Below are 24,930 nucleotides of genomic sequence, written 5' to 3'. Positions count from 1 at the left end.
TGATAAAAAATCATTTGAACCACCTGTATTTTAAAACTATAGAATGAGATTATTTGTACTATTTATTTTCATCTGTTACACAGTGAGCATTTGTTTGGCATGTACATTCTTTTTAAAAATCACTTAGAAATGCTTTTGGAATTTATATCAATACTAAAAAATTGCTTAGACCTCCTATATGAAATCAGCACTTAGACTACACTGGAAAGACTTGATTAGATGCAGATTGGAATAATGGAAAGAGTGTTGGCTTTGGGTTCAGATTTCTATTCAATTAGCTCTACCCTCTCCTTATCATGTAACATTGAGCAAATCAGTAATCTTCATTAGGAGTTCATTTCCTGACCTTTAAAATAATGACATTGTAGTTCGATGGGGAAATGTTTGGGGATCTAGACACTAAATGATCCCTCTATTGCAAATATTAATAATGTGGAGATAAGTCTTGATCAATGATACATGTAAAGCCCAGAATTGGTTGTTGGCTATGGGAGGGAGGTGGGAGGAGAGGAGGAAAAGAACATGAATCATGTAACCATGGGAAAATATTCTAAATTAAATAAAATTTAAAACTTAATAAATAAATTAAATAATGGCATTGAACTAAATTCCCTCTAAGGGCTTTTCCATCTCTAAATTTACAATCCTGTAACCTCTTTGACATAGCTAGTACAAGCTTTGTTCATCCTCATTTTATAGATAAGGAAACCAAAGCTCAAATTAAATGACTTGGTGTCATAACTGGGATTCAAATCCAGGTATCTTCACTCCTAGTTCACTGCTCTTTCCAGGAGGCTGCCTTTTAATTTGTCATTATTTCACTCTACCGCTATAACTATTAGCTTTCTCTTATCAAAGTTGGTGACGCAAAGAAGAATCATAAATACATGTGATAATCTACTCCTTGCTTGATGTGACTTAAAGCTTGTTTTTCATGGTAGACTGCCTGGAGCCTTGTGCTCTCAGGAAGTACTATAGTATTTCTTGTCCTACTCAACCATTAATAACTCAAGAACTTGTTATTTAATGTCCCTGCTCAGTGGCTCAGCTTCCAGGCATTCTCATTTGTTTTTATTAAAATTTTAAAACTGTCCTTTTGATAAGTTTTGTTGGTGAAGCTAATGGAACTTTGTTTATATGTTAGGTGTACACAGTCAATTTAAAATTAAAACATTGTTATGTGCAGTCGGATACTTTCCACCACTTTAGAGTACCCTTGACAAATAAATGAAAATGCCATCTAAATTGTATCTGTATTTTGTTTTCAGCGTTCCTATTTCCGAACTCTTCTCATGCATGGATTCCACTTTCTGGTGTGGTTCCTCTGTGTCAAAGAAATCAGAGATACACAGTGTGGGTTCAAATTATTAACTCGGGAAGCAGCTTTGCTGACTTTTTCAAATTTGCACATTGAGCGCTGGTAAGTTTTCTGACTTGGCAATATCATGTTAACCTATATGTAACCTAGTTTGACCCATTGTACTTCCATTATACTTGTTAGGTCTTAGTTTGAAGCATGAAAGAGTGTTTCCAAAGTTATTAAAATGCTACTATGCAGATTTATACAAGCCTACATTTTATCTATTGAAAACTAATCTTAATCATGAACAATATAAAATAAGACTAAACACATTGTCCCCTCCAAACAGTGCATTCTTTTTCATTGTAAAGTTATTATAAATCATAGCATTTATATAGAACTTTTAGATTTATAAGGCACTGTATAAATATGATCTTATTTTATCTTCACAACAACCCTAGGAATTAGTTGCTCTTTATTATTAGCTCCACTTTACAGATTCAGAAACTGAGGCAGACAGCAGTTAAGAAACCTGCCCAGAAACTAACCCACAAAACTATTATGAAGATCAAATGAGATGACATGTAAAGTATTTTAAGATTTATAAAGCACTGTATAAATATTCTCTCATTTTATCTTCAGGGTTCAATTCACTGTGCCACCTAGATGCCTTAACACATATGACATAATTATAAAATTAATGAATTGTGATTATATGTCAGTCAAAGACCAGTATTTTTAGAGTCAATAAATGTGGATTTAAAGCCTTGCTCTGCCATTCATTGCCTTTGTGCAAGTTAGATAATTAATTTCTTTTCTCATTATTTAAAAAAAATTTTTTTTAACCCTTACATTCCACATTAGAATCAATATTGTATATTGGTTCCAAAGCAGAAGATTGCTAAGGGCTAGGCAATGGGAGTTAAGTTACTTGCCCAGGGTCACACAGCTAGGAAGTATCTGAGGCCAGATTTGAATCTAGGACCCCGTGGCTCTCAATCCACTGAGCCATCCAGCTATCTCCTTTCCTTGTTTATTAATTTGATAAAAAAAAATTTCTCATCTGAAAATAGAATTAATGATCTATAAGGTCCCTTCCCTCCAAATTCTGTGATCCTATCTAAATTTGTTTGGCTATCAGAAAAAGAGTATGCTAAATAAATTTCACATAAGGCCTTCAAAGAATGCCTAGTTTCTTTATTTTTTCCAAATAATTATGTTTATCCCTTGTCTGTTAGATGAAGCAATTTTCATGTTTAGAAATGTACACTGGAAGAAATCCCAACATACTGAACTAAAATTTGTTTTATTGAGCTTGGACGTATACTTCAGATACATTATGACTGATATTCTTATCTGTTAACTTATAAATAATATAAATGAATAAAAGAAATAATAAGAGTTTTATATTAATGATTATTTTATTGACTATTAAAGAGAATAGTTATTCCCAGTTCCACATATAAGTGACTAAAAGTATTTTCTTTTCATTCAAAGGCTCTTAGTTTTTATGATTTCCTTAACATCAGGTTATAAAATGATAATTATCCTTTTTAAAACTGAAAACCTTTTGAGTTAACATTTAAGTCAGTTACTTCTGTTTACATAGTATCACTAATCCTCTTTGCCTTAATCACTGAGACTTGCCCAGATTCTAATTATTAGTATTCTCCACCAGTTTTTAGCATCTGTTTCCAGAGAAACAGATGCCACACCAGAAAAAATGAAGTTTCTTTGGAGAAATCTTTGTTCAGAATTAAAATGATCATTAGGATCCAGAGCTATTAAATTCTTTGTTTTTAAAAAATGGCATATTTTTCCTTGAGTACTCGTATGTTGTTACTGTGTATAATAGCAAAATAATCACCAATATGAATAATCACTATAAAATATGAAACCAGTGAATGTAGTTCTATGAAACCACATTTGAAAGGAAGCTCCTCCTCCTGAACTTGAAATTATTCATTCAACTGTTATATCCAGATGGGCCAAAAGACTTGTTCTTTGTAGTTTAAAAGGCTTTAGTAATAGAGAATAGTGTTTTCATTGTTGAGGATCTGTTTTTTCCTTGAAATATAAAACTAGTTATGATTGATAACCAAAACAATGATGAACTTGGCTTTAGTTAGGTGGAATTTTTTTCTTTCAAATTTAATTTTTGTAAAGATTGAAAAAGAAAAAAGAACTATTCATTGGAACAATTTTGTTTCTTTATATCCTATTTTGGAGTACTCACATGCCTGTGCATGTGTATATGTGTGTGTGTATGTCTGTGTCGTTTATCCTATAATCAATATATTTAGAATCAATATAAATCAAAAGTTTTACTCTTTTTCAAAGTCTGTCTTGCCCTATCTCTTAGTAATATTCTTCAGCATTTCATTCAAAGCTAATTGAAAATCTTGGTGGGTACTTGTAGAATTTTATATTAATAAGCCCTTAATCAAAGGATTGTTTGCTCTAGGGCAGTGATGGTGAACCTTTTAGCAACCGACTGCCCAAACTGAAACCCTCATGTTGCATGTGAACTCGCTGCCTTACCCCCAGACAGGGGAGGGAGGAAGTGTTCCCATTGGGCTGTTGGGCAGCAGGACAAGTGATGTGAGAAATGCCCTCAAGTATGCATGGAGAAGGGGAACGGCCCCTCCAGCGCACAAGGCATAGGCTCACCAACACAGCTCTAGGGTCTTTATTTGAAAACTTATACAGTCTTCCCTTATAAAAAAGAAAAATCTAAAAAGGAGTATGTTTTATTTCATTCTGGTTAAGTTCACAAAGCCTCAAAATCTTCAGATTCTTTCTTTCCTAATATCATCTTGTTCCAATTCTTTTTTATAATGAAATTTTATTCATATCTTTTATTTTTACAATATCTACATTTCCCAGTATATTCTCCATCCCAGGGAGCCATTCTTTATAACAATGAATAAACCTCAATCTGTCTCTTAGAAAAGTTCTGGGATTAGGAAGGGAGAGTTTAATTAATCATCTCAACTCTTAGATAACTCAAAGCAGCATAAATTATCTAATTGGGAAGTGGGATAGGACAAGGCTGTAGATCTATGGAAAAGTCTAGAAAATCTGGAGAAAAGTTCTTTTCTTTCATACCAGTAGCCCTGAGGTACTTCTAAGGGTATCTGTTTGTCATATGTAAGCTCCACAAGTTAACTTGGTACTATCTCTGCAAAATACTACTTCTGATTTTACATAATTAGGGGAGTTTTTATATTTTCCAAGGAGACAGCAAATTTGATAGTTTTGGTCCTCTAGCAAAGATTGCAAAATGAAAATGCATTCCATAAAACAATTAACATTCCCTAATTATCAGAGAAGGGAATAACAATGATTAGCTTCAAATGAAGGACCACCCACTTTCTTTTTTTATTCTTATTCTTATTTTATTTTTGAATTTTTATTTGTTTATCTATTCAGTTCCTCTCTTCCCTCCCCACACCCGTGGAAGGCATCATTTAGCAAAATATATAATTTCTTTTGTGTTTTCATTTCTCAGTTTATTCATTGTTCTCTTTATTTTATTTTATTTTTTATTTATTTATTTTTATTTATTTTGTTTTTCCCTCCTTTTAAACATTATTTTATTTAGTCATTTTCAAACATTCCTTGGAAACAAAGATCATTTTCTTTTCCTCCACCCCCCTCCTCCCACCACCCCTCCCATAGCCGACGCGCGATTCTACTGGGTATCACATGTGTCCTTGTTCCGAACCCATTTCCATGTTGTTGGTATTTGCATTAGGGTGTTCATTTAGAGTCTCTCCTCAATCATATCCCCTCAACCCCTGTAGTCAAGAAGTTGCTTTTCCTCGGTGTTTTTACTCCCACACTTTGTCCTCTGCTTGTGGATAGAGTTTTTTCTCCTAGATCCCTGCAGATTGTTCAGGGACATTGCATTGACACTAATGGAGAAGAATCTGTCTCTTAGAAAAGTTCTGGGATTAGGAAGGGAGAGTTTAATTAATCATCTCAACTCTTAGATAACTCAAAGCAGCATAAATTATCTAATTGGGAAGTGGGATAGGACAAGGCTGTAGATCTATGGAAAAGTCTAGAAAATCTGGAGAAAAGTTCTTTTCTTTCATACCAGTAGCCCTGAGGTACTTCTAAGGGTATCTGTTTGTCATATGTAAGCTCCACAAGTTAACTTGGTACTATCTCTGCAAAATACTACTTCTGATTTTACATAATTAGGGGAGTTTTTATATTTACATTCGATTGTACCACAGTGTATCAGTCTCTGTGTACAGTGTTTTCCTGGTTCTGCTTCTTTCGCTCTGCATCACTTCCTGGAGGTTGTTCCAGTCTCCATGGTTGTTCCAGCCTCTGTTTTATTATTCCTTTTAGCACAATAGTATTCCATCACCAACATATACCATAATTTCTTCAGCCATTCCCCAATTGAAGGGCATCCCCTGATTTTCCAATTTTTGGCCACCACAAAGAGCGCAGCTATGAATATTCATGTACAAGTCTTTTTCCTTATTATCATTTTGGGGTACAAACCCAGCAGTGCTATGGCTGGATCAAAGGGCATACAGTCTTTTATCACCCTTTGGGCATAGTTCCAAATTGCCCTCCAGAATGGTTGGATCAGTTCACAACTCCACCAGCAATGAATTAATGTCCCAACTTTGCCACATCCCCTCCAGCATTCATTACTTTCCTTTGCTGTCATGTTAGCCAATCTGCTAGGTGTGAGGTGATACCTCAGAGTTGTTTTGATTTGAATCTCTCTGATTATAAGAGATTTAGAACACTTTTTTCATGTGCTTATTAATAGTTTTGATTTCTTTGGCTGAAAACTGCCTATTCATGTCCCTTGCCCATTTATCAATTGGAGAATGGCTTGATTTTTTGTACAATTGATTTAGCTCTTTGTAAATTTGAGTAATTAAACCTTTGTCAGAGGTTTTTATGAAGATTGTTTCCCAATTTGTTGCTTCCCTTCTGATTTTAGTTACATTGGTTTTGTTTGTACAAAACCTTTTTAATTTGATGTAGTCAAAATTATTTATTTTACATTTTGTGACTAAGTCTTGCTTGGTTTTAAAATCTTTCCCTTCCCAAAGGTCTGACATGTATACTATTCTGTGTTCACCTAATGTACTTATAGTTTCCTTCTTTATGTTCAAGTCATTCACTCATTCTAAATTTATCTTGGTGTAGGGTGTGAGGTATTAATCCAAACCTAATCTCTCCGATACTGTCTTCCAATTTTCCCAGCAGTTTTTATCAAATAGTGGATTTTTGTCCAAAAACCTGAGGTCTTTGGGTTTGTCATAGACTGTCTTGCTGAGGTCATTTACCCCATGTCTATTCCACTGATCCTCCTTTCTGTCTCTTAGCCAGTACCAAATTGTTTTGATGACCACTGCTTTATAGTATAGTTTGAGATCTGGGACTGCAAGTCCTCCTTCCTTTGCATTTTTTTTCATGATTTCCCTGGATATCCTTAATCTTTTGTTCTTCCAAATGAACTTAGTTATGGTTTTTTTCTAATTCAGTAAAGAAGTTTTTTGGTAGTTCAATGGGTATGGCACTAAATAAGTAAATTAATTTGGATAGGATTGTCATTTTTATTATGTTAGCTCATCCCACCCATGAGCAATCAATGTTTTTCCAATTGTTTTAGATCTAGTTTTAACTGTGTGGAGAGTGTTTTGAAGTTGTGTTCGTATAGTTCCTGTGTTTGTCTTGGCAGATAGATTCCTAAGTATTTTATATTGTCTAGGGTGATTTTAAATGATATTTCTCTTTCTAATTCTTGCTGCTGAGATGGATAGGAGATATATAGAAATGCTGATGACTTATGCGGGTTTATTTTGTATCCTGCAACTTTGCTAAAGTTGTTGATTATTTCGAGTAACTTTTTGGTTGATTCTCTAGGATTCTTTAAGTAAACCATCATATCATCCACAAAGAGTGATAGCTTGGTCTCCTCATTGCCAATTTTAATACCTTCAATTTCTTTTTCTTCTCTAATTGCCACTGCTAGTGTTTCTTGTACAATGTTAAATAATAGAGGTGATAATGGGCATCCTTGTTTTACTCCTGATCTTATTGGGAAGGCTTCTAATTTATCCCCATTGCAGATGATGTTTGCTGATGGTTTTAGATATATACTGTTTATTATTTTTAGGATAGGCCTTTCTATTCCTATACATTATACTGTTTTCAATAGGAGTGGGTGTTGTATTTTATCAAAGGCTTTTTCTGCATCTATTGAGATAATCATGTGATTTTTGTCAGTTTGCTTGTTAATATGGTCAATTATGTGGATGGTTTTCCTAATATTGAACCATCCTTGCATTCCTGGTATGAATCCTGCCTGGTCATAGTGGATAACCCTTATGATGACTTGCTGTAGTCTTTTTGCTAGTATCCTATTTAAGATTTTTGCATCTATATTCATCAGGGAGATTGGTCTATAGTTTTCTTTCTCTGCTTTTGACCTGCCTGACTTTGGGATCAGTACCATGTTTGTGTCGTAAAATGAATTTGGTAGAACTCCTTCTTGGCTTATTCTGTCAAATAGTTTGTTTAATATTGGGATTAGTTATTCTTTGAATGTTTGATAGAATTCATTTGTGAATCCATCTGGACCTGGGGATTTTTTCTTAGGGAGTTCTTTGATGGCTTGTTCAATTTCTTTTTCTGATATAGGGTTGTTTAGGTAATTTATTTTTTCCTCTTTTAGTCTAGGCAATTTATATTTTTTTAAGTATTCATCCATATCACCTAGATTGCCATATTTGTTGCTATATAATTGGGCATAGTAGGTTTTTAATGATTGCCTTAATTTCCTCTTCATTAGAGGTGAGGTCTCCTTTTTCATCTTGGATATTGCCAATTTGGTTTTTTCCTTTCCTTTTTTTAATTAGACTGACAAGTACTTTGTCTGTTTTATTTGTTTTTTCAAAGTACCAGCTTCTAGTCTTATTTATTAAATCAATAGTTCTTTGACTTTCAATTTTATTAATTTCTCCTTTGAGTTTTAGGATCTCTAATTTAGTCTTCATCTGAGGATTTTTAATTTGTTCACTTTCTAATTTTTTAATTTGCATGCCCAATTCATTGACCTCTGCCCTTCTTAATTTGTTAATATATGAACTCAAGGATATAAATTTCCCCCCTGAGTACTGCTTTGGCTGCATCCATCCCATAGGTTTTGAAAGGATGTCTCATCACTGTCATTTTCTTCAATGATGTTATTAATTGTTTCTACGATTTATTCTTTAACTAACTGGTTTTGGAGAATCATATTGTTTAATTTCCAATTAATTTTTTATATACCTCTCCATGTTCCCTTACTAATTATTATTTTCATTGCATTGTCATCTGAGAAAGTTGCATTTATTATTTCTGCTCTTTTGCACTTGTTTGCAATGTTTTTATACCCTAATACATGGTCAATTTTTGTGAATGTACCATGTGCTGCTGAAAAGAAGGTATATTCCTTTTTGTCCCTATTTATTTTTCTCCATATGTCTACTAACTAATTTTTCTAAGATTTCATTCACTTCTCTTACCTCTTTCTTATTTATTTTTTGGTTTGATTTGTCTAGTTTGGATAGAGGAAGGTTCAGGTCTCCCACTAGTATAGTTTTTCTATCAATTTCATCCTTGAGCTCCTCTAGTTTCTCCTTTAGAAATTAGAATGCTATGCCATTTGGTGCATACATGTTGAGTACAGATATTTCCTCATTGTCTATACTGCCTTTTATCAGGATGTAATTACCTTCCGTATCTCTTTTAACTAGATTTATTTTTACTTTGGCTTTGTCGGATATCATTATTGCGACTCCTACCTTCTTTTTATCAATTTGATGCCCAATAGATTTGGCTCCACCCTCTTACTTTCACCCTATGCGTATCTACTTTCCTCATGTGTGTTTCTTGTAGACAGCATATGGTAGGGTTTTGGATTCTAATCCACTCTGCTATTCGCTTGCATTTTATGGGTGAGTTCATTTCATTCACATTCAGAGTTATGATTACTAGCTGTGTATTTCCCAGCATTTTGATTTCTACTTCTGGTTCTGCCTTTTCTTCTTTCACTATTTTTTTCTATACCAATGTTTGTTTCTAATCAGTCCCCCTAGTTTCCACCCTTATTTTACTTCCTTTTCTACCCCCCTCCCTTCTTATTCCCCCCACTTATTTTCTGTGTAGTCTTTCTAAAATTAACCCCCCCTCCTTTCTACTGCTTCCCTCCCCACCAGTCCGTTTGTTACCCTTCTACTCCCCTATAGGGCACAAATCTATTCTCTTCCCCAATGGATTGGATTGTTCTTCCTTCTTTGGGTCAATTTCAAAGCATGTAAGAGTTGAGTATTTCCTATCTCCAACCTCTTTGCCCTTCCAGTGTATTGATGTTCTCCCCCCTCCCACCATGAGTTTCTTTGTGACATATAGATTTATCCCCATTTGTTTCTTTTCCCATTTCTTTTAATATTAACCTTTTTTTAGCTCTAGTTATATATATGTGTGTATATATATTACACACATACACATGTGTATGCATGAGTATATCTCTATACCTATTTATGTCTTGTCCTTTCATCCTATACAGTTCGTCACTGTTCCCTCTAAATGTACTTCTTTTTCCTGCCCAGGTAATAACAGTTTTTAAGAGTTACCAATGACCTCTTTTCTTATAGGGATACATATCATTTTAACTTTTTGAGTCTCTTAAAATTTTTTTTGTTGTTTTTCTTTTTTTCCTCTTTTTTAATTACCTTTTGATGATTCTCTTGATTTCTGTGTTTGGACATCAAATTTTCTTTTCAGGTGTGGTCTTTTCTTTACGAATTCTTGGAATTCTTCTATTTTGTTGAATGACCATACTTTCCCCTGTAAGAATATAGTCAATTTTGCTGGGTAGTTGATTTTTTGTTGTAGACTTAGTTCCCTTGCTTTCCGGAATATCATTCCATGCTTTTCGGTTTTTCAGTATGGATGCAACCAAATCCTGTGTTATTCACTGTGGTTCCATGGTATCTGAATGACTTCTTCTTGTCAGCTTGTAATATCTTTTCTTTGGTCTGATAGTTCTTGAATTTGGTTATAACATTCCTGGGTGTTGTCAGTTGGGGATTAAGTACAGGAGGTGATCTGTGGATTCTATCAATCTCCACTTTTCCCTCTTGTTCTAGGATATCGGTGCAGTTTTCTTGAATAATTTCCTGTAGTATGATGTCCAGGCTTTTTCTTTTGTCATGGTCTGCTGGTAGACCAATGATTCTTAAATTGTCTCTCCTTGAACGATTTTCTAAATCCTCTATTTTGTGAATGAGATGCTTCATATTTTCCTCAATTTTTTCATTCTTTTGGTTTTGTTTTATAGTGTCCTGTTGTCTTGTGAGGTCACTTAATTCTAGTTGTTGTATTCTGGTTCGTAAAGACTGGATTTCATCCCTGGCTTTTTGGTCATCCTTTTTCTTCTGGTTTGATTTTCTTTGTAGGTCATCTTTCATCCTCTTTACCTCGTCTTCTCCTTTTTCTCATCTTTCATCTTCTTCACCTCATCTTTCATCTCCTTTGCCTCATTTTCCAGCTGGTAGACTTTGACTATCAAGACACTATTTTCTGTTTCCAGTTGATTTATCTTAGTTTTTAAGTTCTTTTCCCAATTGTCTTCAGCCTCTCTTAATTGTGTTTTGAATTGCATTTTGAGTTCTTCCAAAGCCTGTATCTAATTCGCTGGGATTTCTGATTTTTCTTTTGCTGATCCCTCCCCCTCTTTCATTCGCTCTTTGCTCGTTACCTGTACAGAAGCTATCTATTGTAATTTCTTTCTTATTTTTCTGTTGTTTGCTCGTGTTTACCCCTTTTTTTGCTCCCTGTATTTGTCTGTGCTCTTGCTCCTCTTGGAGCTTTGTTAGATCTCTTGGTACAGTCTCTGGGGGAGGAATATTTGCTTCCCTATCCTCTGGAGGATTTTGATCAGATTAAGTTCAACTGGGTTGGGCTGTATGTGCTCTGAGGCCTAAGACTCCTGGAAGTCTGGAGCTGCCCAGGCTCTCTCCAGTTCTCTCCAGCTGCTTCTCCGCTGCCTGCCTTCCATGCTCTGAGCCTGGCACAGCACTATCAGCAAGGTATGCCAGTGCCTTTGCTGCCCAGAGGTTCCTGTCCTTGCGGGAGCCCCTGCACTCTAGGGGGGAGGGGTCCTGGCCTCCCTGAGCTCTGAGGGCTCCTGATGGGATTATGTTCAACTGGGTTGGTCTGGATATGCCCAGAGGCCAAAACCTCTGGTGAGACTGGAGCCAGATGGAAGGACCCAGCCATGGGGCTGCAGACTCCTCGGTCTCTCTCTGGCTGCTTCCCTGCCGCCTGTGTTGGACGCTCTGAGCTTGGCCCAGGTTGCTCTCAAGGTACATCCTCCAGACCAGCACCTTTGCCTGCCCAGAGGTTCCCGCTACCGCTGGGGGCCCAGCACTCTGGATTAGGGGGGAGGGGTCCTGGGACCTTCCTTCTGCCTTCCCCTTAGACCCGAGTGTTCTCGGATTCTGGCTTTTGGGGGGGGTGTACCTTTTGAATTGAGTCCAGAAGGAGGGGTCCCCATCTCTGTCCTCTTGTTAAGTTTGAATTTCAGTCCCCTAGGAGCATTCAGTTTGTGATTGGTAAGGAAGGGTTTTCAGAGGTCTGAACTTTTGCTGCTTCTAAGCCACCATCTTGACTCCGCCTCCCACCCACCTTTCTTAATATAGCCAATCGAACTGTTTCTGCTCCAGACCTATAAACCATCACTTTTTTTTCCAGGTCTATTAAGACCCCTTCTTTGTTGTGGTTTCCCTCCTCATTAAAGTCACTGGATTTACTGACTTTTTTTTAACACTTATATGTGTCACTGTTAATAAACTGATTCTACTCAGAACTCTATACCTCAATTTACCTTTGTTGTTAATTTTGTCACATCTCTCTACCTTGAACTTATTTTTAGATATTCTTTTTATATTTATTCTACTTAAGTTTTTATATGTACAGGTTATTTCCCTTGATAATATTTTTGTTAGGGAATTGTTCCATTTTTTTTTTCTTTATGTCTCCATTGACTAAGTATGGTGAGATGATGCATAGTAAGCTCTTAATAATTGCTTGTTGGTTGATTAATACAGACATAGTAGACTTCTTTATGCTTTCAGAATTGCAATGAGTGAAATATGGTTAATGGGAAAAATAAAATTCATCAGAAACATATTGTTGCCAAATGCTTTCTAACTAAATGTTAAAGTTTTATGTTGCCACATTTGTGTCTTTGAAAATGGAATATTTGAAATATATATTTTTTTCCTGACAGTTTCCTTAACCTCAATAGGTATATATTTCCTATTAAGACAGTTCTGAGAGCAGCTTTGCCAATATCCCTCCCAACGGTTCATTGATATTCTGGTTCTCCTGAAGCCCTTTTAACATTTTCAATTTTCATCTTTTGTCATCTGATGTGAGGTCAAACCTAAACATTCTTTTAATTTGCATTTATTTTATTATTTGGAATTTTTTTACAGAATTCTTTTATATGGTTCCATTTCTTCTTTTGAAAATTACCTATTCATATCCTTTTACCACATTTCTCTTGTAGGAATGGCTCTTTTTCTTAACTTTGTGTCAGTTCTCTCTGTTGAAAATCAGGCCTTTATCAAAAATATTTTCTATGCTTTTTTCCTAGTTAGTGACTTTTATTATAATTTTAGCTACATTGATTTTGTTTATGCAAAAGTTTTTTTTTAATTTTATATAATGAAAATTGCAAATTTTACCTTCTATGATTATCCCTATCTCTTATTAACTTAAGAAATCTTTCCCAATCATAGTTGTGAAAGGTACCTTTTTCTCCTTACCTCCATTTTAAAAAAAATGGGATCTTTTTAACATTTAGTCATTTGTTTTTTTGGAAGTTTTTTCATATATGGTCTAAGCTTAATTTCTACCATATTTCTAGGTTTCCCAGCAGTTTTTGCCAAATGAATAAAAGCATTTTTATTCTGGTAATACCATGTACCTTACTAAAAAAAGAAAGTTCATTATGTGTGGAAATGTGATTATTTTCACGATCTTTCTTTGGATTCCCAAAAATCCCACATTAATTTGAAGCTGGAATTAAAAAAAAAATTTTTACTCCAGCCCCATGATTGCCTTCGTCATAAGAAATTCCTGCCAAAGAATAGCCACCAAGGCAGATTACATCTGTTCCACAACTTAAAGAGTTTCCTAGGATATTGAAAGGTGAAGTTACTTGTTGAGGGCCATACCAGTGTGTGTCAGAGGAAGGACTTAAACCAAAACATCCCTACTGCTAGACCCCACCCCCAACACTTTTTGCTTTTCCGCTTTTGCTATGGCATGGTACTTCTAATAACAAAGAAATAAAAAAATATCAGGCATAGTTTGATTTTTTAATGAGGTGATTTCCAGCCAATGAGCTCTCCTCTTAACCTTTTTAGTTTGTATAAATCTTGAATGAAATCACTTTTTATTTATAGATTTGTCTTAAGTGCTTGCACAATTCAGGACTTAGAAAGTTATTTAATATTGAAAATCTTTTTCAAGTTATTCAGGTATAAGAAAGTATCTCAGCCTAACAACTGACAGTTCTGGTAGTATACTCTTATGAAATAGAAAACAGAGGAATAATAGAGAGAGGTCAGGGTTAAACATAAGGCTTAATTTTGATTTTCCTTCCTTCAGGATTATCAATCCTATTTAACAAGTTTTGTATTTTCTTTTGGAAAACACAATGAACCCTCTTTTTAGATGGTTCTATCTTCTTACCTAAATATTTAATTAGAATAAGAAAAGGCATTAAGTAAGCTTAAAATAACTTTTATCCCAAATTATCCAACTACCTCAATTTGGGGGCTAGTTACATAATTAGAATTTAAGAAGGGAAGGGAGGGGCAAGAATCTTAAAGGGGAGAGAGGGACACCTCTCTCCAAATCATGTGAATTGAGACTAAAACCAATCTTTCTAGGCCAGAGTTATAAAAGATAGCTTTATTTTTTTAAATATGTACTGAGACTTAAAAGAGGATAGGCATAGGCTTATGCCACTCATGCGAATATAAGAAAGTAGAGATGAGAAGAAACCTGTTTCTTGTAGAGAACTTTAATTTTTTTTTAATGTGCAGAAGAAGTAAGGAACAGCAGAGAATACTCTTTTATTTGTTTTTTTTTTTCTATAGGCTTTCCTATAGGAACAGGAGAAATTCGGTGGCAAAATGCAAGGAAACACTTTGAGAGTCAGTGTTAACTGAGTGTCATTTTCCATTTCTTCCTCTACAAATAGAAAAGCTTCGAGAAAGTTTCACCATGGTTGGAGAAATAATGGCAAACTAGAAAGGGATGAGAGATATCCATAAAAATCTCATTGATGTATTCATTTCTGACCTTATGATTACCTATCTGTACAGTTACATCCAAAGACCTACTCACATTTACAGTCAATATCTGTGTGTGTGCTATACTACAGATATACAGTAGCAGAAAGGTTAAGTGAATTAACTAACCACTATGCTGAGTGCTTTATGAATACTATCTCATTTGGCTCTCACACAATATGAGATGGGTGATATTAATCATTGCCATTTTACAGTGAAGGAAACTGAGACAGAGCTTAAGTGATTTGCCCAGGGTCACACAGCTAGAAAAGGGTTGTAACTGAATTTGAACTCAGGCCTTCCTTACTCCAGGCTTAGTGCTCCATTCATTGAACCACCTGGCTGCCATAATAGAAGAAACAATACCATCAGAGAGGGAACCCACAATCATGACCTTTGGAGAGAAATCTTGATTCCCTGGGTAGTGGTGGCAGAAATTATCCAAGTATGTACAGGCTGTGAACTTTCTGTTTGGGAACTTCTTTGAGACTAATGTCATTACCTCCATATTAGGTTGTGGATCAAACATTGTAAAAAGCTCTCAGCTCTTAAAATATGTTCAAGTTAGGATTAACAGCCATTTTCCCTCAATGCTTTAGAGTAAAACACTCTTTAAAAAAACAGGGCTGGGCTTAAAACTCCACCAAATTTTCCAAATGCTCCAATTTCTACTCAGTACTCTCCATTTCTCCTTATTTGAATCTCAGTTATATCCTTAAGTTATTTTGTCCTCTTCATAGCTTGTCTTTTTATTAATTTTCACTGTTTATGGATCTGACCTTCAGAGCAACCATATAAATTGTACAACTGCTAAACAAGCTGATTTTAATTATGCCATGTCAGAGATCTAATTACAAACCAACTTACTTTTTAAAAAATGTATCTGTTTCAGGGCATTTGATGTAGAACTTCTTTATATTGCGCAATTTTTTAAAATTCCAATAGCGGAAATTGCTGTCAACTGGACTGAAATTGAAGGTAAGTATATATTATTCATATGACAAATGATCTTAAGTTAGCCCAAGTCAAAACAGATTTTTTAAGGCCTCTCCTTTCCTTGTTGCTATTTGGGTCTGGTCAGCTTTCTATATAAATGGATCAACTCATATCCTTTCTACCACAATTTCTCAAAATTTTCTCCCTTATATGGTGAAAGAATTCCCCTATTTTAATCCAGAAACTCACTTAATAGGTACCAGAAAATGTGCCATGCTTGTCAAAAATTAACAGAATAACTTAGAATGTTTGAGGATTTGCTGTTTGTTTGCATTATTTTCATTTGACCCACTCTACAGATATTTAATGGGTATCTTTTAAAAAATGAATAAACCTGCAGGCCTGTTTTATATATGTGTATATATATAAAATTTATATATTCCATATATAATTTAATAGCTATTAAAACCATTTATTTTTCTCTTCATATATGTTGTATATCTGGAGGGGAAAAAATGTGTTTTGTGTCTCTTCCTAGCCCTATGATAGCATTAATATAAGGAGCACTTGATTGAAGAAACTGCCTTTTATCCATGCAGGTCTGAAACTGTTCTACGATTTATAAGATTAGAAAGTTTTGTGAGACAATGTAAAGGTTAATAATTTCTCCCAGGACCCTATAGCCAGGATTTGTTAAAAGGGATTTTAGCCCAAGTAGTTTTGACTCTGGGGGCAGCCTTCTAGCCACTAAACCTTATACTGCCTCTTGGTCCATAAATATTCTGGGCTATAGTGATTTTGTTTATAATTGTATGCCATTTACCAGACAGAGTGCCAGGCTGGGCTGCTATTAGATTAATGTATAACTATATACAAGAGGTAATTATAAGTATGTCTTTGGCTTGGCTCTAGTTCTGACGTTAACTTGCTTTGTAAGCTGTATCTCCTTTAAAGCTTATAAAACAAAACCAAGTGAATGAATGCCCAAATGAATGTTACCTTTCTCCTTGTTCTATTCCTGTCATTTCCAAAAGGATATCTTACCTGACCTTCAGGTTAATTCCACATCTAGAAGGTTTACTCAGTCTAAGAATTAATCCAGGCTTCCCAAAGTTTTTCAGACTGTAGATGTTCCAGAATCAGTCTATATTTCTCCAGGCTATTCTTGAAAGGATGCATTAATTTATTTAGGGTTTGAACTAATCCCTATGTCTTAGAGCATGGAGAAGCAGAGGTATGTTTTCATTGTTCATGCTTTTGTCTTCAATTCAATGCAGTGAGCATTTATTAAAGGCCAAACAGTGCTAAGCACTGAGGGCACTTCTGCCTCCATGTAGAAGTCATACTGAGAAATGTCTGCATATAGTTCATGTCTGCCTTTCCACACATGTGGGTAAAAAGGATCTCCAACTTCCATACAAGCACACAAGGTAATAGAACAAATATGGAACAGCCTTTATTTCACCCTACAGAAAATACAAAAGATGCAAAGGACTCACAGAAGCCGGAAAATAGAGAAAGCACTCAAAATAGTTTCTCCTCCAAAGGACCCAAACTAGGGGTTGCCAACAGGGCAATACTTCAGCATTCTAGTGAATCTTTAATGTTCTAACAGGATTCTCCAATATCTTTTCTAGACACATAGGATCCCCTCTTGTATTCTGTTACTGAGAAAATAGTTCCTGGAATATCAGCCCCCTTCCACTTCTACTTGTGCAATCCAGATATCACATAGTAATGGAAGGGGACTAAATGCTGGCCTTGTGCTTCCCTCTTTGTTGCCTTAGCTCTTTGTTGCCCCATAGCTATACCAGCCACCAGCACATTGGCAATCTTCCTTTCTCTCAAAGCTAGATTTTGGAACTCTTAAACTTGGAGTTGATTTCCTGTGTAATAGTTTAAATTAATGTTGAATACTTTAAGTATTATTTTTTTAATAAAGTTTATTATTTGACAAAAATAGAACCACCTGACTAAGTTTTTCTACCTGTTCAAAAATCCCCACTCCACCAAAACCACCACAGGAAGGAAAAAGAGAGCTAGACATGGAACTCCACCCAATTTATATCTTATCTACCTCGGTACATAATGACAGGAAGTGAGTGTGGTTCTGGGAATCATAGTTTTTGCTGGGGATAGTAGTTTTTAGGATAATAGATTCTAATTTCAAAATTCTCCCTGAGATCCTTTGGAAGACTAGTTTCCCCCAATGAATCTTGTAAACATAACCAATTTATAAATTACAATAATTTGTGGATAAAAGGGAAAGAGAACAAAACCAGTGATTGCTAGCTGCATTGACAAAAAGCCAATTGGGGGCAGTCCCCTTTGGCATAAGAGTATGCATACAAAATAAATGTCTTACAGCCCCCCACAGTTCAATTTCACTACAACCCAAACTTCATTCTGGATCTCTTGGTGCAGTGTGAGGTTTCTGCAGGCATCTCCATGGTGCTTTTCTTCAAGCAATTTATCTTCTTGATTCTGGGAGGTAGCAAGTTTCTTATCCTAAAATTACTCTCAAACAAGAAAAACTTTTATAAAACTAGAATTTTATGACTATTATACAATGCCCCCTGAGGAGGATGCTTACAAACACATGGATCAACTCAGGTAGCCACTAAAGCTCATGGCTTTCAATCTTGGCTGACATGCTCCCTCTTGGAGGCCATTTAGGGGTACCACACCCGTTAACTTACCCACCTCTCGTTTCTCCCTCCTTTGGCATGAGACTGTACCAGCTCTAAAGGAATGTCTTTTATATGTCCCATCCATTGTATTTTGGAGGCAAGGACTACAATAATGAAAATCACTTCAGATTTTTATAAATGCAGAGGTGAGAAAGTAATGTTTAGGGGTACCATGCCCTTTAGAAAAACTTTTCCACCTTCCAGATGAGACATTTATACTTCTCATCCACTATATTTTTATAAATGCAGAGGTGGGGAATATAGAAACTTCATTCCATAAGGCCTTTTAAAATCAATTTAATTTAAAAAAATTTTTTTAGATCATTAAAATTTTCTGGATTTTTACAATGGCATTTTCTCTAGTCCAGTCATATGGGGCAGTACAAACAAAGAGTATATAACCACATATATAACTAATTGTCAAAACCCAGTAGCTTAAAGTGACATAGTATAACAGAACTTAACAAACAAAAGAAAATCTTAAAACAAGCAATCAGCAACTACAGTATATGTGACAGGATACAGGCACTGAATTCAAGAGTCCGTTTTTCTATTTCTGATATTGAGATTTCCATAAAACAGTGCAGTCTAAAAAGGCTTAAAAATGTCACCTCCAGACTCTATAAGGTTCTTTCTCCTCCCCAGAATCATCTATTTAAGTTCCTTTTGTCACACCTCTGGGATCTCCCATAGTGAGGGAGAATTCCTTGCTGAACATAGTGTGGAGGAATCTCATTTTGGATGTATTGTAGAGACTGGGCAGCTGATTGCAAGGACCAGTATACCCAGGAGTGTTGGTAGGAAGAAAAAACATCCTAAAACTGGAAACTGTTTGAGATAGGTAATGTACTGCTCTTTCATAGAGTGGGCCATGCTTGCAATTCTCCTTCTTGTTTGGAAGAGTAACCTTCCTTCCCCTTCTTCCAAGGGTAGAATGCCAGGGGGGCAGCTTGCTTCCCCTGCCACATGGACAGGGAGTTAAGAGGGATTGCCTAAGGAAGCTAACCCAGACTTCCAAGGCAAGCAGCTAGCAAGCACTCAGCTGTTGGCAATGTAAGGGAAAGAGGGATTTAATATTTTCCAAGTCTTTGGAGAGCTGCTCTAATCAGCAGCAACAACAGCAGCAGCAGGAGAAGCAGAAGCAGCAGAAGCAGGCTCCTCAAGGACCACTCAGGCAGGGAGGGAGGCAGGCAGGAGCAGGCGGCTGGGACCACCTGAGTGAGTTAGCAGCAGGAGGCAGGATCACCAACAACTGGCAGCAACTCCATCAGAGTTCTCTCGGAGCTCTCTAAAGAGTTCAGGGCAGGGGGCTTGCGGGGGAGGGAGCCATGGCAGGAGAAATGTTTTTTTTTTTGTTTTCAAACTAATCTACTCAGAGAGAATTAAGGATTTCTGCACCCCACTTCTGGTCACCATAAATGTAATAGTTAAAATTAATGTTGAATACTTTAAGTATTATTTTTTATAAAGTTTATTAACTGACAAAAATAGAACCACGTGACTTAAGTTTTTCTACCTGCTCAAAAATCCCCGCTCCAACAAAACCACCACAGGAGGGAAAAATAGAGCCAAACGTGGAATTCCATCCAATTTATATCCTGTCTACATCAGCATGTAATGGCAGGAAGTGAGTGTGGTTCTGGGAATCATAGTTTTTGCTGGGGATAGTAGTTTTTAGAGAAACAGATTCAAATTTCATATCAGGTAATATGCATAACTGGGAGTATCCAAGAAAATCTCCGTTTTCTGGTACAAGGCTGGATCCTCTAATTAGGAAGCTGTGGATCAGGAACATTGCTCAAAAACTAATCTCTCAGGCCAGTGGGCAAACACATCTCCTTCTGCCATGTATGCATAAGAACTATTGCTGTTCCCTCTTGGCCTAGGAAAATACATAATCAGGGACTCTTCTTGCTGATCAAATGAAAGAGAAAGCTGTGTATGAACATCTGCCACTTCCATGTACCCTCCTACCTCTAAACAAAAAATAATATTTCTGGGACTGGCAGGAGATCCTATAAATGTCTTTACCCACATGCATTCCTTGGACAGTTAATTAATTGCATCACACTTTAATTTTAGGTGCCTTGATTTTCTCATTTATAAAATGGAAATAACAGATAACTCATAAATTATATAGAATGAGATTGTCATGTCCAGAGCTCCTTGTGCTCCTTGAGTTTTTATAGAAGCTGCTACATAAGTTTATAGTAGTGGGATAAGGCATGCTTTAAACATGAATTATAATGATAGTGAAATGGACTTGGTAATAACATTTTTTCTACTTTTCCTCAAATTGCACATGTATAAATATAGAACTAATAATAGTTAATAATGGACAAGCTATACAGTGTAGCTTCAAGCAGTTAAATTATTTATAGTATGACGATCTGTGGTCTAGCCTGATAGTTATGCCACATTATTTAATGCCCAATATTACTTTGTGATCCACATGTTTCCTAATTTTTGTCAGACCCCCACTTCTGAAGGGCAGGCAGTTTCTGAAGGGTATGATGACTCCTAGCCCCCAAGGCATCTGCTCATTTACCAGCTTGAGCTGGGCACTTCCCAAAAGAGACCCTAGATTTTGTTGTCCCTGTAGACAGAGAACCAGCTATGCCCATCCAGAGAAGTCTTCTTGCCCTTACTTTCTCTCCTTTTTTTTCCTTAAAGTCCTTACCCTCTGTTTAGACTCAATTCTGAGTATTAGTTCTAAGGCAGAAGAGCAGTAAGGACTTAGCAATTGGGATTAAATGACTTGCCCAGGTTCACATAGGTAGGAAGTGGCCAAGGCCATATTTAAAGCCAGAACCCATCTTTTATCTCCAGACCTGATTCTCCATCCTGAGCTACCTACCTGTCCCTTACCTTGCTTTCTAATCAAGGTTAGGGGTTGCCCCCATTGAGCCAAGATTGTTAGAGGTAACTGGGTCTCATGAAGCAATTAGCATTCTTTAAGTCTGTGTTTGCAAATCTATGGCACATGTGTCAGAATATGCGAGAGGGGGCTGTTCCTTTTCCCCTTTCTGCACACTTGAGGACATTTCTCCCATCACCTGCTCTCTGCCCAGCAATTCAATGGAAGTGCTTCCTCCCTCCCCTGTCTGAAGTAAGGTGGTGGGCTCACATGTGGCACAAGGGTTGCATTTTGGGCACTCAGCCTTTAAAATGTTCTCCATCACTGCTTTAAGTGTTAGAGAGGAACATGATCATCCACACCTAAAGGCTAACCTATCTATCAACCAGAACTGCCTTAAGTTTGCTAAGAGAGGGCCAAATGATATCAGGCCAATCAGAACGAAGACACAGCTAAATTTAAAAGATCTTTAATGCCCTTGTTCTGGATTTTGGCCCAAATAGAGGTAAGCCATTGACCCTTTTATTATCAGACTATTTACCCCAAATAAACATGGAGAATTACCTCAGTTTACCCTTTTGTCAAATTTTACTCACTACAGGTAGGAAGCTTAGGATTTAGAAGGAACCTTAGAGATCACCTAATACAATTTCATTTTACAGATGAAAAACATTGAGACCCAAAGAACTGACTTTGCTTGAGTCACACAAATAGAAATGAGAAATTAGTGACAGCCAGGATTCAAACCAGTTCTCTAGCTCCCAATCCAGTGCTCTTTGTACTATATGACACTCTTTCTTTTCAGATATCATTATTAAACCTGTATTCTATGTGTTTTCCCACCTACTCTAGTGGGATTCTGAGTTAAACTTCCTAGTTTAATTTTATTTCTAGCTTTTACATTCTAGAGTTATTTTATATAGCTTATTAAAGTTTGATCACTATTTAAGTAGGCTTGAAAGATGATGTGAAAGGTAGTTTTGCATGACTTTTTAGTGGTTTTTAAATTGACACTTCCTTCAGTTCTTATTTAAGCCAATTTATTTTAAATTCTCCTTATAATTACAGGTTCTAAGCTGGTCCCATTTTGGAGCTGGCTACAGATGGGCAAAGATCTTCTTTTTATACGACTTCAATATTTGATTGGTATCTGGAAGCTTGTAAACTTGCGGAAAAAAAATTAGGTTATTCATGGAGGGTATTAATATGCACCAATGCCATTTCATAAGTGTTAAATAAAACTAATATAAAGCTGTGAGTCTGGTCTACTTTTTTTTTTAAGAAAACAAATAATTTCAGTTCTTTTAGGAGGTAATTAGAACAAAAGACTTTTAAAAGTAGGTGTGTAAGGATATTTTCTACTGTGAATGTTTGAACATAGCTCTTTGCTTATTACTTTGTCATATACATGCGTGTACTGTATACATATATATTTATGCATACACAAATGTTTTCTTACATGTAGCTGGTTTTGATCATGTATTTAAAGATAAATGCCAAAAAATATAGTAAGTGGGGTTTTGCAATAAATTTTCTTAGAAAAGCTAATGGTCAAAATTCTGTTTCAAGAATTAGATAGTTTTATTTGTTCCAGTTTTGTATAAATTGTTATTGTCTCACAAGGTTTATTAAAATCTTTCCTTTAATCAAATTCATTAGGAATTGTTAGAGTATCAGTTTCTAGATTTTGCTATAAGATTTAGTTTTCTAATAATAAGGCTATCAGCTCTTCTAATCTTGAATATCTTTTTCCATATTAATAGCTTCTGTTTTTAAGGCAATATTCTCAAAAAAGTTATTTAGACAATAAGGGTATAAAAAGAACATGTTTTAAGCTAAGGTAATTTGGAAGTAATATTGTAAAATTTTCATTGTTCTCAAAATATTATTTTTAAATAAATCTATGACAAATGATTGCAATAGTACTTGGGATTTTTTGAGGAAAATTTTTATAAGTGACAATTTTCTGTATTTAGTTTCTCCTAATTTTTCTTACTAAATATAAAGTACATTTCAAGGTGTTTAAAACAAAATCAACATAATTTTAAAAATATTCTTAGTAAAAGGTTTCCCTAATTATATTTATAATAATCTTAATTGCCTAAATATAAAAGTAATTTTAGTTATATATAACTTGACAAAATTCAGATCTCATGTTTAAAGACTATGACCATAGTCCTTTTGAATTTTTCATTAGAATATTATATTCTTCCCTTTCCTAATTATTCCTATCTTTGCTTTACTAATTCTTATATCAGTATGAATTCTTAAATAAGGTATTACATCTTGCCCTTCTCTAGATAGTTCTCCCAAACTGTGAACAAGAAAATATTAGGTCAATGCAAAGCATTTTTCCTAAATATATTTCCAGAGTTTCTCAAAAAGATGTTATGGCTATGTTGCTTTTGAAGTCTACTTTTTCATATACTTTTATCAGGTTGTTCATTTCCATCAACCCTTGTGCCATGATAAATCTAAATTGCATAAAGTAATCTAGGGACAGCTGGGTAGCTCAGGTTAATGAACTAAGCCTAGAGATGGGAATTCCTGGGTTCAAATTCAACCTCAGTCAGATACTTCCTAGCTATGTATCCTGGGCAAGTCACTTAACCCCTATTGCCTAGCCATTTTTAAAATCTCTTCTGCCTTGGAACCAATTCTTAGTCTCAATTATAAGAAGGTAATGGTTTTATAAAAAATAATTATTCAAAACAGTTCTGTCTCTTGTGTTGTATCAGGTAGTAAAAATAAGTAGAAGTTGGTCATATGCCTGTGAATCTACTTAATTAATAATTCCTGTACAAGACAAGATGAAGACATCTACTGCTTTAACTTATGCTAATTATGTTTGATATCCTTCCTCTTTCATCCAGGTTGCATCTTGGATTGTGAGTAATGTAAAACTTTGAATAACCAAAAACGGCATCATTATTCCTTAATGTCTATGTAACCAAAATAAATTAGCAATCCTTGCAGCCAGAAAGATAGCTTGATCCTCTGGGTTTACTGAAGGATTCCTTCATAATCTATGTGCATGTATATGTGTGTGTATATATACATACATATGTATATTTATACATGCATGTGTGTGTATAGATTCCATGTTCCTGTGTCCTTTTTTGTAAATTTGATTAAATTTGCCTATGTGTTGATCACCTTCATCTTTCCAACTTTTTAATCATTATGGTAAGCAAATAGGTTTCATAGGTTTTTAATCTATTTAAGTTGATTAATTGCTGATTTCAATTCATTTCATGAATAGGAATTAAAGTTAAAATTTAAAGATTACACTAATTTTTAGAGGCATATATTAACTAAAAAGTTTTATCAATAAAACATGTTTTAGTGTACAAAAGGGGGGGAAGTACAGAGGAAAGCAAACAGTAACTTTCTTACTATCTTATTAAATGTCATGTTTATACTTTTTTAAATGCTAACAACTTCAGTTTCTTATGCAATTCTTTCTTGTTTTTTGTATATTGTAATGTTTTTGTTTAATTTGGAATAAAGAATGTTTTAAGTTACTGAATTGAAGAAAAGGGTTGTCTTTTAAACTGAAGAATTTATCCCAAATTAAAGATTTTCAGTTTAAGGGGACATCTAGGTGGCCCATTGGATTAAGAGCCAGGTCTAGAAACGGAGGTCCTGTTTTCAAATGTGACCTCAGACACTTCCTAGCTGTGTGACCCTGGGGTCATTTAATCCTCATTTCCTCTGCTCTTCTGCCTTGAAACCGACACACAGTATTGATTA

General features: G+C 35.4%; 1 protein-coding gene across 1 annotated transcript in view; it reads left to right on the top strand.

Moving 5' to 3' along the window:
• Positions 1-22,435, top strand: part of ALG5 (ALG5 dolichyl-phosphate beta-glucosyltransferase) — a 59,370-nt gene extending 36,935 nt beyond the window's left edge. The window contains exons 8-10 of the mRNA XM_007495368.3: positions 1,269-1,420; positions 15,587-15,672; positions 22,246-22,435. Coding sequence (XP_007495430.1) covers positions 1,269-1,420; positions 15,587-15,672; positions 22,246-22,361 — 354 coding nt within the window. The 3' untranslated portion in view covers positions 22,362-22,435. The remainder of the gene's footprint in view (positions 1-1,268; positions 1,421-15,586; positions 15,673-22,245) is intronic.
• The last annotated feature ends 2,495 nt before the right edge of the window (positions 22,436-24,930 follow it).

This window comes from Monodelphis domestica, chromosome 4 (genome assembly GCF_027887165.1).
Source record: "Monodelphis domestica isolate mMonDom1 chromosome 4, mMonDom1.pri, whole genome shotgun sequence".
In the NCBI taxonomy this organism is placed as follows: domain Eukaryota; kingdom Metazoa; phylum Chordata; class Mammalia; order Didelphimorphia; family Didelphidae; genus Monodelphis; species Monodelphis domestica.
This window is presented reverse-complemented; position numbering and strand designations above follow the sequence as displayed.